This window comes from Rana temporaria, chromosome 5 (assembly GCF_905171775.1).
Source record: "Rana temporaria chromosome 5, aRanTem1.1, whole genome shotgun sequence".
Taxonomy (NCBI): Eukaryota; Metazoa; Chordata; class Amphibia; order Anura; family Ranidae; genus Rana; species Rana temporaria.
The window spans coordinates 220,455,856-220,471,314 of NC_053493.1; the positions used below are offsets into that span (position 1 = coordinate 220,455,856).

The 15,459-nt window shown below is 44.3% G+C and overlaps 1 protein-coding gene across 2 annotated transcripts in view; it reads right to left on the reverse strand.

Annotated features, from left to right (window-relative positions):
• Positions 1-5,357: 5,357 nt before the first annotated feature.
• The window catches only part of CDH12 (cadherin 12), a 1,098,816-nt gene continuing 1,088,714 nt past the window's right edge, over positions 5,358-15,459 (reverse strand). For both annotated transcript variants that reach the window (XM_040353560.1, XM_040353563.1), the window contains one exon: positions 5,358-7,724. In XM_040353560.1, the coding sequence (XP_040209494.1) occupies positions 7,228-7,724 (497 nt within the window). In that variant the 3' untranslated portion in view covers positions 5,358-7,227. The remainder of the gene's footprint in view (positions 7,725-15,459) is intronic.

A 15,459-nucleotide genomic window follows, 5' to 3' on the forward strand; every position in this document is an offset into this window, starting at 1 on the left:
CACACTTTTTTTGTCTGTAGGCGGAGTATTTCTATAATTAAGGGGCGAGGCATTCACATGAAGGCCAGATGTATGGAATAAATGAAAATGTGGTGCACAAAGCGCGGCAAAGATGTGTTTAAATTAAAAATGGGTGTGGCTTAAATGGGGCATGGCTCAAAGGGTGTGTGGTTAGAGTTTGAGATGAACATAGGGGTGGAGGGAGAAAGTAAGGGAGAGAGAGAGAAAAAAGGGAAAAGGAAAGAAAGAAATAGGGAGTGAAGAAGAGAGAAAGAAGGAATGAAAGAGGGATAGAGTGACAACAAGCCCAGATCCTACACCACAATAGAAATATGTGTATTCCAGAAGGTTTAACAATCAGCAGATAAAGATACTTCAAACACCTGGTGTTAGCACTTCAAACATTATGGCACCATGGTTGGTATGGTATCAGGATGATTGAAGCATATTATTTATATTTTTACTTTTAAATATAAAATGAAATAGTTCAACTCACTATAATGCGGATTCAGTGGGAGCCCTAAGCATGTCACTTGCCACTGTCACCTACCATCAGATGCCTTCAGGTGTCCCCAGTAGAGTCCTTTCTTTCACCAGGCATTTCCAGTAGAGTTCCTCCTTACACCAGATGCCCCCAGCAGAGTCCCTCCTTACACCAGGTTACTCCAGCAGAGTCTCTCCTTACATCAGGTGCCCCAGCGGAGTCCTTCCTTACATCAGGTGCCCTCAGAGGAGTCTCTCCTTACATCAGGTGCTCCAGCGGAGTCCTTTCTTACACCAGGTTCCCCCAGCAGAGTCCCTCCTTACATAAGGTGTCCCCAGAGGAGTCCCTCACTATATCATGTGCCACCAGCGTAGTCCCTCACTACATCATGTGCCACCAGCGTAGTCCCTCCTTACATCAGGTGCCACCAGCAGAGTCCCTCCTTACATCAGGTGCCCCCAGCAGAGTCCCTTCTTACATCAGGTGCCCCCAGTGGAGTCCATCCTTACATCAGGTACCCCAAGCAGATACTCTCCATACATCAGGTGTCCCTAGGGGAGTCCCTCCTTAAATCAGGTGTCCCCAGCGGAGTCCCTCCTTATATCAATTTTCCCCAGTGGAGTCCCTCTTTTCATCATGTGTCCCCAACAGTGTCCCTCCTTACATCATGTGCCCCCAGCTGAGTCCCACCTTACATCAGGTTTCCCCAGCCAGCAGAGACCCTCTTTACATCAGGTGTCTCCAGCCAGTGGAGTCCCTCCTTACACCAGGCATTTCTAGTAGAGTTCCTCCTTACACCAGTTGCCCCCAGCAGAGTCCCTCCTTACATCAGGATCCTCCGGCAGAGTCTCTCCTTACATCAGGTGCCACCAGCAGAGTCCCTCCTTACATCAGGTGCCCCCAGCGGAGTCACTTCTTACATCAGGTGCCCCCAGCAGATACTCTCCTTACATCAGGTGTCCCCAGGGGAGTCCCTCCTTACATCAGGTGTCTCCAGCAGAGTCCCTTTTTTAATCAGGTGTCCCCAACAGAGCCCTTCTTACATCAGGTGCCCCCAGCGGTATCCCACCTTACATCAGGTGTCTCCAGCCAACAGAGTCCCTCCTTACATCAGGTGTCTCCAGCCAGTGGAGTCCCTCCTTATATCAGGTGTCCCCAGCCAGTGGCATCTCTCCTTATATCAGGTGCCCCCAGCGGAGTCCCTCCCTAAATCAGGTGTCCCCAGCACAGTCCCTCCTTACTTCAGGTGTCCCCAGCCAGCAGAGTCCCTCCTTACATCAGGTATCCCCAGCCAGCAGAGTCCCTCCTTACATCGGGTGTCCCCAGCCAGCGGCGTCCCATCTTACATCAAGTGTCCCCAGCCAGCGGAGTCCTCCTTACATCAGGTGTATCCAGCCAGCGGCGTCCCCCCTTACATCAGGTTCCTCAGCAAGCAGAGTCCCTCCTTACATCAGGTCCCCTTGGGTGCGGTCCGCAGGTGATTTTGCCCTCGTGCCAACACAGAAGACCAGACGAAGGGAAGAGCCAAGAGGTGGAGCCTCTTCTTTCTTCCTCACGATATCTGGTCTTCAGTAAAATGACAGCTGGCTGAGACATTTTACCTGTTCCCAAAAATGGTAAATTGATGATTTCCGGGGACATTTCCCAGGAAAATGCAAATCCAGGAGAAAGGTCTAAATCCCAGGAATGTCCCGGGAAATCCAGGACAGTTGGCAAGTATGTATATACAGTATATTATATAAAACAAGATCTAGTGGTCCATACATTCCGCCTGCTTCCTTTTGAGTTTGTTTCTGTTTTATATTTAACCTTTATTTGTATATCTCAGTATGGATCTACAATTTCCCCAAGCATGGACTTTCCTCCTCCTAGTTTGAGTCTATGTCCCTGTGTTTTTGATCTTAGCTTCATACTAAAAATACTACCTTACTGCACCCTATTTACACCCTTAAAGTATATTAAAAAAACATTTCAGTCAAGTTTACCCTTTCCCTTCTTTCCTCAAGACTGTACATAGTAGGTTCCTGCAGTCTCTTTTGATATGTTTTATCTCTCAGACCTTTCACTATTTTTGTTTTTTCATTCTGTCTTATGAATATTTTTTTGTAAGTGAGGTCTCCAATGATAGACACAGAGTTCTAAATGAGTATCTACAGTGTATACGGGAATCAGGTTGTCCTTTCTCCCGCTGATTATTCCTCTAGTGATGCACCACAAAATTATATTTGCTTTTCCCACTTGCCACACTTTACCCCATTTATGATTTAGCTAACTGTGGATACACTGAACCACCCAAGGGTTAAGCATTGGCCTATACAACTTTTTTTATGAGATCATTATGTGAAACTATATCAAAGGCTTCCCTGAAATAAAGATAAGCATTGTCCACAGTGCCACCTTGTTGACTATATGGGATATAGTCAAAAATGCAATCAAATTAGTCTAACATGATCTGTCCTCAGTAAAGCCATGATGCTTTGGGTCCAGCAAGTTGTTTATTTTTAAATGATCATTGATCTTTTTATTAGAACTGATTCTATTATGATACTACCACATATGTTAAAATCATTGACCTGTAGCTGCCAGTTTTTTTCTGTACTACCTCCCTACACTACACCACCAATCCTCTCATCCACATCAGACATCATTAATATAATGCATATCATAAGGGGCAAGAGAAAACTCTCAAAGTGTAATACATCCCAACATTTATTTGTATAAAGACATAAAACCATGTATAAAAAGAAGCCAGCAAAAAAGACACTTGCATAGAAGCCATTGTTCACTAGGAGACCAAATACGCCAAATACATCAGTGTCAGACTCGACCCAACTTGTCTTGTGCAATAGAATTTCCTTAGGGCACAACCTTTGGCCTTCAAGCTGGTGCAGAACTACAAGTCCCATGAGGCATAGCAAACCGCTGACAGTTACAATCATGACTACAAAAAGCAGAGGCATGTTGGGGCTTGTAGTTCTGCAACGCTTTGAGAGTTTTCTTCTCTTGCCTCTTATGATATGGAGTGTATTAGGGATGTATGAAATATAGATGAGAGGATTAGGCGTATCGTAGGCTGCTGGTGCTTGTGAAGTCTTTTTGTTAGGCTGGATTCACACCTATGCATTTTTTTGTGCTGTTTGCATTTTGCAGATTTGCACTGCAGTCCATTTAACATGGTTTCCTATGGAACACGTTCTGTAGTGCAAATCTTAAAAAATGCAAAAAGCACTAAAAATGCATAGGTGTGAATCCAACCTTAGACACTATGGGCCAGATTCTCAGTTCAAGTATGCCGGCGTATCTACTGATACACCGGCATACTTTCAAATTTGCCGCGTCGTATCTTTAGTTTGAATCCTCAAACCAAGATACGACGGCTTCTGGCTTTGATCCGACAGGCGTACGGCTTTCGTATGCCTTCGGATCGTAGGTGCAATACTTCGGCGCCCGCTGGGTGGAGTTCGCGTCGTTTTCCGCATCGGGTATGCTAATTAGCTTTTTCCGTTGATCCACGAAGGTACGCGCGGCCGTCGCATTCCCTTACGTCGTCGCTAGTCGGCTTTTCCCAGCGTATTGTTAAAGCTGCTATTTTGTGGCGTATAGATAGACTTGCCATGTTAAAGTATCGTTCCCGCGTCGAAATTTTTTTTTTTTTTGCGTAAGTCATCCGTGAATAGGAAAGGACGTAACTCACGTCGAAGTTCAAAAAATGACGTTGGTGCGACGTCATTTCGCGCAAAGCACGGCGGGAAATTTCAAAACGGAGCATGCGCAGTTCAATCGGCGCGGGGACGCGCTTAATTTAAATGAATCACGCCCCCTACCCGCCCAATTTGAAATACGCGCCGAGAAATACACTACGCCGCCGTAACTTACGGCGCAAAATCTTCCTGGATTCGACTTAGAGCCAGGTAAGATACGTCGGCGTAGCGTATCTCTGATACGCTGCGCCAGGGCAATTCTATGTGAATCTGGCCCTATTTCTCTATCTGTAGCCCTGTACACACGCTCGGTTTTCCCGGCGGTAAAAAGTCAGCTGGGAAAACCGAGAACCCGGCAGGAAAACTGCCATGAGAGCTTTGGCCGGGAATCCCGGCCATGTGTATGCTCCATCAGCACTGCCTCACAGTGTTTCCCATAGGAAAGTAGTAAATCTGGCGGGAAAAAAACTGTCGGGAATCCCAACTGGAAAATGGAGAGCAGGTTCTCTATTTTCCCACCGGGATTCCCGGCTGTTTTCATGTCGGGAAAACTGCGAGGGAGCATATACATGTCTGGTTTTCCCGGCCAAAAGCTCTCTTGGCAGTTTTCCTGGCAGGAAAACCGGTCGTGTGTACGGGGCTTGTGTCTTGGCTGGTAAAGGAAAAAGAGGAGTACTTTGATGCAGCCCCAAGCTAATACATACTGAGTACAATATACTTTACATCTGTATGGGAGTTTTTTACTCTGGTAAGCCTTCTAATTAATGATGATGGGTTTGCACTAGAAAATCACTGCTGCATGGTGTTTAAGAACATGGGTGTTATACTTGGACTTCAGTAAACAAATTAGAGTTACTTGACTTTTAGTTTTGCGGGTTTTGTTGCTATGGTGTTTATGTTAATCATCTTTATGTTAGTATTGTGGAAATACTGCATTATATTTACTGCTGATGTTTAGTGGATTTATTTATCAAAAGGTTGACAGCTAATAAAATTGTGTTTGTTTAGATTTTATAATCTTTCATTAAAAATATTTATACTATTTTCTTTGGTCATCCTGTTCATTCCAAACTTAGAAGCCTATAATGTTTTCCTGTAGTACTGCTACAATTAACATTTCAGAGTTGATGCTAATGGTCTCATGCTTTTGTGCTGTGCCACATCCTGAAAAATTCTAATACTTAATCTTTTAATGTGTTTAATGGAAAAAAAATAACATTCAAAAAATATTTGATATCACACACACACAGTGGTCATTCATTAATTGCATTCTTGTAAATACCACAACTTTCTCATAGATAACATTTCCCTATGATTGTTCCACAGTGCTAGTACCAAGTATAGGGATCAACATAGTAACACATCACTAAAAATGTACAATCTAACTGATCTTTCATTTTGACACTTCAACTGTGCATACACATTATAAAACTGAGTACTTAAGGGTTATAACTTAAACATGTACTCATCCTGACAGGGCTAACAAGGACAACAAACTGCAGAAGTCAGCCCAGAACCTCCCTTTATCTGTTCCTGGATTTATTTGTTTATTTGGAAGTTGTAAGAAGCAGCAGACCTATCAATATTTCAGATTGTTCCAAAATTAATTTAGTTTTTTTCAAGAAATGTATTCCAATTCTAAATACAGAACAGTATGTGCATGTGTGTCAGCAACTAAGATCACCTCAAATTAGTTCTCTCAGTTCGGAGCAGCATGTCCTTTATAGTAAAGAACTTTAGGTTAGGTGTAGGCCATTTAGAAGGCCATCTAAGTAAGGATTGTAGCGGCTTGTTACTCTATAGTTGCACTACAAAGAATGTCAATAAGGTGTTGTCCACAGTAGGGTGGGGCTACTGTGAATTATTTTGGCTGATAGTATTTTTCTGCTCAAAGTCTCAGACACCCAAGCCTTACTGGCAATCTACACCTGTCCTTAGGTAGCCAAACATTTGTTGCTATCATTAAAAATAATTCTAGCTTTTGGTATTTGTTAATGATATGCTGTACTATGAAAATTTTAAGGCTGCCAATGCTGATTTCTCTTTCTGAAAATGCTAGTTGCCTAGCTGGCATGCAGTTGCAATGATTGTAATATTTTCTGATGCACAAACAATAACTAATAGGTTTGACGTTACTTTGTTCCAGGACAGTAACTCAGAATGTATTCTATAAGACAGCCAGACAACTGGTATTTTTTTAGGTATTTTGGCCTGACAACCCTATATTTTCTTTTAGTACAGGCTTCCTTTAATTTTAAGTACTTGAAACATTGATTTCAATCTCATGTACTTCTAGGGTAGGTAATATGTTTGAAGAGTTTTTTTTTTATTCATCATGTTTAAAAAAAAAAAAATAGATTGTTCGAAATTGTTCAGTTTATAGCCAACACATTCTTCCATTTTGTCACCACTAAACCTATAATTTGTTTTTTTTTTTGTAATAAAAAATCAGCTATATAATTGTTTTGTTTTCTAAAGCAAAATATCCTTAAAATACAATGTTGAGAGTTTTTTTTTATTTTATTTGCTTATGATTGCATAGTGTTCAATCAGAGGATGAACGTGTGAAATAAGAGACATCACAAAGATTGAAAGGGAAACAAGTTTTTTAAAATGCTAAATAACTGGGTTTGTCTATAGTAAAGAGAAATATTTGCTTCTGCCATGTTTTTGACATCACATTTGTGTTTAAAATTCTTTCCTGGTCTTCACTGCATATATCAGGATAAAGGCCTCAGCAGGCAATTCAGTGGAATTAAAAAAATCTTCCCCTCTTTCCACCATAATGCCAATAAATTATATTTATTCTCAAAGTGTCATTTCATTAAATTGTAGATAACACACCTGAGTTTCTCAGTTTCAATGAAAAATAGCAAAAACATTTTTATTTCATTACAGGATCAACCTTCCAGCTGTGAAACAAACGAAAACTGACAGTATGATAAATATTGTAGCATTTTAGTATAAAACTTTTTTTTTCTTTTTTTTTTTTACATAGTCTAGATAAAGCTTGTTGATTGTTGGTCATTTTCAGTCTATAAGTTAAGTAATGTTGCCAGCATTATATTTTTCTTCTTCAAACATTTCTGCCAATAATTTAAAACGGGGTCCCCAGTCACTTAAAAAATCATAATTCTGATCTGTCTCCATTCGTAGTGACTCTATAGAACTTAAAGATTCTGCCACAGATCCTGAACCTTCATAGGCATATGTAGCTAGTGAGTCATATGGGGGAGCATTTGGGTCCACATCATGCGCTTGAAGCCTTTCATTGATAAAATCTCTGATATCACTGTTGTTTTCTGCTGATGGTTTTTGATGAGGCAGACACAAAGGTTCAGGTTTTATGTCTCTGCGAACATTATTGTCTTCAATCACCTTTGGATTTCTTAGAGCACCAATGTCAAAGGCTTGTGTGTCCTCCTCCCCACCTCCTTCATCGTCATAATGGATAACATTGTCCCTTATATCTTCTTTTGAGGTCATTAGGCCATCCTTTTTTTTCTGTCTTCTTAATGCTACGTAGAGTACTACAATAACTAAAAAAAAATAATGGAAAAAGGTCAATAAATTTGAATAACCTTTAATACATCCATACCTAAACTATATATGTGATATAATGAAGAAAATGTACTTCAGGGTCACATTAGGGCAGTGGTTCTCGAGCTTTTTAAGTGCCGTGACCCCTAATAAAATTTCTCAGTTTGTGGGGACCCCTAACAATAAAATTATTTTCATAGCTGCTGCAATGGAAAAAGCACCATATCTCACTGCTTGGCCGGATCGCGTCAATTAAAATGACGATACTCCCGAAGCTTCTTTACCTTTTCCAAACGTTACCCATCCCCGTCCCTTACATACAATTGCGGACACTTCAGTCCGACCTACTCAAGTTTACTTGGAACTACAAAAGACATAGAGTCCCTCAATCGGTGCTGACGGCGGCGCGCTCAGATGGGGGACTTGCGTTCCCTAACCTCATCAAGTATTATCAGGCCGCTCAGCTACGAGCAATACCTTCTTGGTTCACCCAGCGGTCATACAACAGGTGGACGGAGATTGAGAAACTATGGTTGGCCCCGACCCACCCTAATAACTTGCTGTGGAATGCGAATGCGGAGGTTCCCCCTGAGCGTATGCTAGGTTCCATGGCTCAGCTTTGACGACTATGGTGCCGATTGTCACAACCCTGTGGCCTGTCCTCAGAACGTTCGCTCCTGACATCGTTCATGTATAACCCCAAGGTGCCAGATAGTCTCACTCATCAAATGTCTTACCCATGGACGTCCCGCAACCTGTTCCACTTTGGGAACCTGGTGGACCCTCTGTCGCGTAAGCTATTGCCCTTTGCTAGTCTGCAATCTAAATTTGATATCCCTAGGCAGGCTTTCTACGGTTACCTGCAGATCCGACACTACGCCCTGTCTATAGCACCCACCTTGCAGTTCTCGTCCCCAACTCCCTTTGAAAGGATGGTTCTAGCCGGATCGGCTCAGAAGGGCTTAATCTCGGAGATATACAAAACACTGAATGCCTATCCCCTAGAATCCCTAGGCAAACATTCTTATATGAACCGATGGGAAAAGGCCCTTGGCGAGGCGATACCAATTGAACAGTGGCGAGCTATCTGGTCTCAGACAGCAAAGAGCTCAATGTGTACGCTTTACAGGGAAAACACATATAAGGTTCTCTTGTTCTGGTATATGACCCCCGACGTGCTTCATTCCATATTCCCTACTAGCTCTGACAGGTGCTGGAGGTGTCAGAGAGACAGAGGCTCCCTCTTCCATATCTATTGGGAATGCCCGCGGATTGTCCCATTTTGGACTGCGGTGCAACAACTGTTGAGCCGCCTCCTGGAAGTACAAGTCCCCATGACCCCCAAGTTTTCCTCCTGGGTCTGTCCCCTCAGGGAGCCCCGCTGCCTTGTAGAAAGCTCTCGCGTCATGTCCTCACAGCTGCCCGATGCCTTGTAGCTCTAAACTGGAAAAAATCCTCTCCTCCTGAACCGGGGGCCCTATACGCTAGAATTAAAGACGTGGAGCTGATGGAGAGGATGACGGCCAGGATACAGGACAGATTGGAGGCCCATGACGCGGTCTGGGCGCCTTGGCGTCTCCGGGAGGACCCACCGTGACCAGGTAATTGAGCCGACTCGATGTGCTTTCCCTTCTCCTACCTCTTTTCCCCCTTATTTCCTTTCTACCCTTTCCTTTCTTTTTCTCTCTCCTCTCCCCTGGGGGTACCCCTGAGGCCCCTTTTCTGCTTGTTGTTTCGCAGCATGCATAGGCGTATTGATGTAATACAGTATTTGTTCTTTAATGTGGTGTTAGATATTGCCTAATCCTATGCAATGGACCTGTGTCAGGTATCTCATAACAACGTACCACGCGGGCTGTTATGTGCCTTATACTGCTGTTTACCGGTATGTTGTGACGTATGCTCCTGTATACTGTGTGATACCTACTTTTTCTGCATTTATACAATAAAAAAAGTTATTTGACAAAAAAAAAAAAATTATTTTCATAGTGTGGGTTGTCAGCACCCAAGGCAAGACAAGTAATTTGCGCCCCTAACCCACGACATTTAGCACTCCCTGAATCCCTTCCACTCGTACAGTATTAAAACCCCTTATAGTACATTTTAGGATGTACCACTCTTTCTCTCTGTTCTCCTTTCTTTGCCTTTTATCTCCCTCTATCCTCATTTCTTGTTTTTTTCCCCCATACCTCTCTCTAGCCATCTTTCTTGTTCTTTCTCTTCCTTTTTCTTTGTTCCTCCCCCTTTTTTTCTCTCCCTTCCATGTATTCTCTATTTTTATTCCTTCTTTTCCTTCTTGGTGGGGGGGGGGATGAGTGACAGTGCTGGGGGGAGTTCTGATCAGCCATCTTAGATGCTCTTGATCAAGGTCATCTGCTGATCTGAGAACTGTAGTGAGGACTTTTAATGGGGACTATAATCACAGGTAGTGTTAATCACTGTGTCTCTGGCTTCACTGTGTCTCTGACTTTTTGGTGTCTCGTAGCAGTGACACCTCTACCGAAATCAGGAGATAGGGGCTCCTCCCACTTCACATTTCTCACCAGTCAGCTGACCTCTAGTCTCTGCCCCCCAGCCATGCAGTGAACTGAATGGGTGGCTGCAAAGAGGCTGAGTGGGTGGCCGCGGGCTTCAGGAACAGCCGAGGATTTGGTGACCCCTGTCAAATCATCAGTCCTGACCCCCAGGTTGAGAACCACTGCCTTAGAGTAATACGTTTAAACATTATTTGGATCACTGAAAGAAGCTAAACAAAATCTGAAAATGTCCCTTTAATCTTGGTTCGGAATGTAAGGGGAGTATTTGAATTATATATATATATATATATATATATATATACATACAGTACAGACCAAAAGTTTGGACACACCTTCTCATTCAAAGAGTTTTCTTTATTTTCATGACTATGAAAATTGTAGATTCACACTGAAGGCATCAAAACTTTGAATTAACACATGTGGAATTATACATAACAAAAAAGTGTGAAACAACTGAAAATATATTTCATATTCTAGGTTCTTCAAAGTAGCCACCTTTTGCTTTGATTACTGCTTTGCACACTTTTGGCATTCTCTTGATGAGCTTCAAGAGGTAGTCACCTGGCACATCACCCCATCACTCTCCTTCTTGGTCAAATAGCCTTTACACAGCCTGGAGGTGTGTTTGGGGTCATTGTCCTGTTGAAAAATAAATGATGGTCCAACTAAACGCAAACCGGATGGAATAGCATGCCGCTGCAAGATGCTGTGGTAGCCATGCTGGTTTAGTATGCCTTCAATTTTGAATAAATCCCCAACAGTGTCACCAGCAAAGCACCCCCACACCATCACACCTCCTCCTCAATGCTTCACGGTGGGAACCAGGCATGTAGGGCCAAATTCTCAAAAAAGCTGCGTAACTTAAATTTCAGCAGTTAAGTTACACTGACTTAAAATTTCTACCTAAGTGCCTGATCGTCAAAGCACTTACGTAGAAATTACACGCCGTGTAACTTAAGTGCCGCCGTCGTAAGGCGGTCCTCCTCTCCTGGGGGCGTTTTAAATTTAAATGAGGCGCGCTCCCGCGCCGGCCGTACTGCGCATGCGTGTGACGTAATTTTCCCGACGTGCAGCGCGCGAACGTAATTAACGCCGGGCGGCTTTGAGAATTTCGACGGGACACTAAAGTTGCGACGGGTGAAAAAAAAAGACGGGCCGGGAAAACAAATAATTATAAACAAAAATGACAGCGTCGCTCAGCATGCATTCCTGAGAGGGAGAACTCCATGCCAATTTTCAAAGAAAAAAACGGCATGGGTTCCCCCCCCAGGAGCATACCAGGCCCTTAGGTCTGGTATGGGTTGTAAGGAGACCCCCCCACGCCGAAAAATTGACGTAGGGGGTCCCCCTACAATCCATACCAGACCCGTATCCAAAGCACGCTACCCGGCCGGTCAGGAATGGGAGTGGGGACGAGCGAGCGTCCCCCCCCCTCCTGAGCCGTGCCAGGCCGCATGCCCTCAACATGGGGGGGTTGGGTGCTCTGGGGCAGGGGGGCGCACTGCGGGCCCCCCCACCCCAGAGCACCCTGTCCCCATGTCGATGAGGACAGGACCTCTTCCCGACAACCCTTGCCATTGGTTGTCGGGGTCTGCGGGTGGGGGCTTATCGGAATCTGGGAGTCCCCTTTAATAAGGGGGCCCCCAGATACCGGCCCCCCACCCTAAGTGAATGGATATGGGGTACATCGTACCCCTATCCATTCACCTGGAGGCAAAAAGTAAAAGTTAGTAAACACACAACACAAGGCTTTTTAAAATAATTTATTATTCTGCTCCGGATGCCCCCCCTGTCTTCGTTATTAGCTCAATTACCAGGGGGGGCTTCTTCTTCCACTCTCCGGGGGTCTTCTCCGCTCTCCGGGGGGGGTTTCTTCTTCCGCTCTCCGGGGGGGGCTTCTCCGGACTCCGGGGGGCTTCTTCCATCTTCTCCCCTCTTCCGCTGTTGACTCGGCGAACCCCGGTTCTTCTGCAGATGTCCGGTGCCTTCTTCTTCAGCGCTGGCTGCCTGCTATGTTTGTGTGTTAGCTCAATTAGTAACAGGCAGCCGGCGCGGTCTTCTGTGACGTCAGGGTCTTCTGTTCTTCTCTCTTCCGATGTTGACTCGTCGCCTGTTGTCGCTGTAATGATGGAAGCGCGCCTTGCATCCCATTTATATAGGCATCACCGTCCCATCATGCTCCGGCAGGTACCCACGTGGTGGGTGCCTACCCACGTGCACCCACCACGTGGGTGCACGTGCCTTTCCTGTTTCTGAACAGGTGTTCAGTATCATGGGGGGGGCTGTAGTGCCACATGGGTGCAGTCTATCGCCCCGATGGTCTTAGGAAAGCCAGCAATATTATAAAAGTCTGTCATTGCTTGCACACGCTGGTCCTCCTGGGTGGGCATGACAAACTGGTTGCTCATGCGCCGCAGTATGGCAGGGACCACCTGATGTAGACATTTGCTCATGGTTGACTGCACCATCCCAGCCACACCTCCAGATGCTCGCTGGAATGAGCCACTCGCTAAAAAATGGAGGGTTGCCATCACTTTTTCAAGAGGTGTCAGGGCATGGGAACGTAGGGTTGGGGCGATTAGATCCTCATGAAGGAGTTGGGTGATCTCCAGGATGGCCTCCCTATCAAAACGGTAGTTGCCAATCACCTCATAAGCTGGCATTTGCCAAATATCACGCCGTGGACGATAAACTCGCGCCTGTGCCCTCATCCTCCTCCTCTGTGCCCTCCTCCTCCTTTGTGCCTGTAAGGCAGCAAGTGCTGTCAAAATCATCGCTGGTCCTGGCATTTTTAAACAAAAACCTTCACAACTAGAGCTCTAACCTCTAGTCACTACCTTCAGCAAACCCTTCCACAGCATGTGTAAAATTAGGGCTGGTTTTATAATGTGGAAATTTAGTCAGAAAAACTAACAGGTGCGCACAGGGCGGAAAATACGGCACACACACTTAATTCTGAGAATCGCCCTAACTCCCTCATTTGCATCTTTGCCTATCAAAAACAGCGGCGAGCCTAGCGTAATTTGCGCCCGGGAATGCGCAGGTGTAACTAATTTAAGTACGGCTGAAAATACGGAAATCTTTGCTTAAGTCGTTTTGACGATCGTGCGCAAATATACGCGCCGTGTAAATTTAGAAAAATGGAGTTAAGTCTGCGTATCTCTCAGGGAGCTGCGGTGGCTCAACGCGATTGGCACTGTGCTGACAAGCCATTCACCTCTGCAGCTAGAGGTTCGGATCCCGGTCTCGGCTTCATGTGAATTGAGTTTGGTGGTCTCAGCCCGGCTCCCGGTGGGTGTGCTATGCAAGGTAAGCCTGTGCTTAGTACGCCCACCCCCTCCCACAAAAACCACCACACCTACACACGCACTCTAAATTGGGTTAACACATGCACTTTGATCACGCGGTCTCTAAAAGAGAGGCGAAGGACTAATTGGGCTGGTTGAGCTGGCTAATCCTCTCACTCCCTTATAGGGAGTCCCTCTGCCCCGTTGGGCTTCAAAGCGGAGCAGGTAGGGCGGGCTGTGTGGGAGGACCCCCTCACACACCCGCCATTGCCACCCGGGGCATGGAGAAAGATGGCAGATTGCCTCTGGGGGAGGCCTGCCTACTCCCAACTCCTGCAGTCCGGCTCCTCTCTCGAGTACACGCACAAAATACACTTTAAAAAAAAAAAAAAAAAGTCTGCGTATCTCTTTTGAGAATTTGGCCCAAAGATCTCAAGTTTGGACTCATCAGACCAAAGCACAGATTTCCATTGGTCTAATGTCCATTCCTTGTGTTCTTTAGCCCAAACAAGTCTCTTCTGCTTGTTGCCTTTAGCAGTGGTTTCCTAGCAGATATTCTACCATGAAGGCCTGATTCACACAGTCTCCTCTTAATAGTTCTAGAGATGTATCTGCTGCAAAAGGTGGCTACTTTGAAGAACCTAGAATATGAAATATATTTTCAGTTGTTTCACACTTTTTTGTTATGTATAATTCCACATGTGTTAATTCATAGTTTTGATGCCTTCAGTGTGAATCTACAATTTTCATAGTCATGAAAATAAAGAAAACTCTTTGAATGAGAAGGTGTGTCCAAACTTTTGGTCTGTACTGTATAATATACACATGTATATCTATATCACAGATCTTTTTGTCCTTTGAAACTGCATTTATATTTGTCCTGTGCAAATGCTGGTTAGATTGGATGTTACTAGGTTATTTTCTATCCAGGTCTGATGTTTGTTATTCATAAGAATAGCCTGAATTTGGAAAATAGCACATTATGGTCATTAGATGGAGCCAGCGCTTGATGCTTATAGGTTATGGAAGGAGGGGTTCCATCAGGGAGCGTGAACTTATGTACCAACTAGCTGTCCCCCTCAACCAATTCACCAATGGGTAAGGGTTTTAAAAAATACACAATTGTCCACAGGTAAGAGGGTAGGTAATTGGACACCTTCTATCTTCATTCTGTCCAAACTTTTAGACCACAACCAATGTTTTTCACTTGCCATTGTTTTTGTGCCTAGGGAACTATGGGGATAGAGTTTGCTATGAAATTATTACCTGTATTTTGTACTAAGTTACTCAAAAGTGCAGCATAAATCTGATAGATTTTTACCTATTTCTCAGTTTCTTTGTAAACTAAACCTAGACTACCTAAAATTGCAAAGCTAAAACTGAATGTTATGGATAGTACTGGTATATATAGCAATGCAGTTTTTAGTGTGTTAGAATTGGTTTATTCTATGATGAAGCTCAAGAATGGTTGTCTGAGCTATGTATGAAAATTATGTATAGTCAGCACTGTCTCAACAACAAAAAAATTATATTTAATCGACTAAATTCCTTATAACGTGATACACTGAATATTTAAATCATATTATTATGCTTGCAATCTTAAAGTGGTTGTAAACCCACTCTTGCAACTTGCACCTATAGGTAAGCCTAGATTAAGGCTTACCTGTAGGTGCAAGGAATATCTTCTTAACCTACACGGTTAAAGAGATATTTTCACAGAAACGAGCACTGCTGTCTATGGCGCATGCACGCCGTAGACACCGGTGCAGGCGCACTGAGCAGTGCCGTCTTTGTAAATGGCATTAACTGGATTAATGTCGTGTTTTCGTGCATGCACAGGGACCTGCCAGGTGCTGCACGCATGCGCGGGAGTGACGTCATCACCGCTCTGGAGCGGCGATAACAGGAAA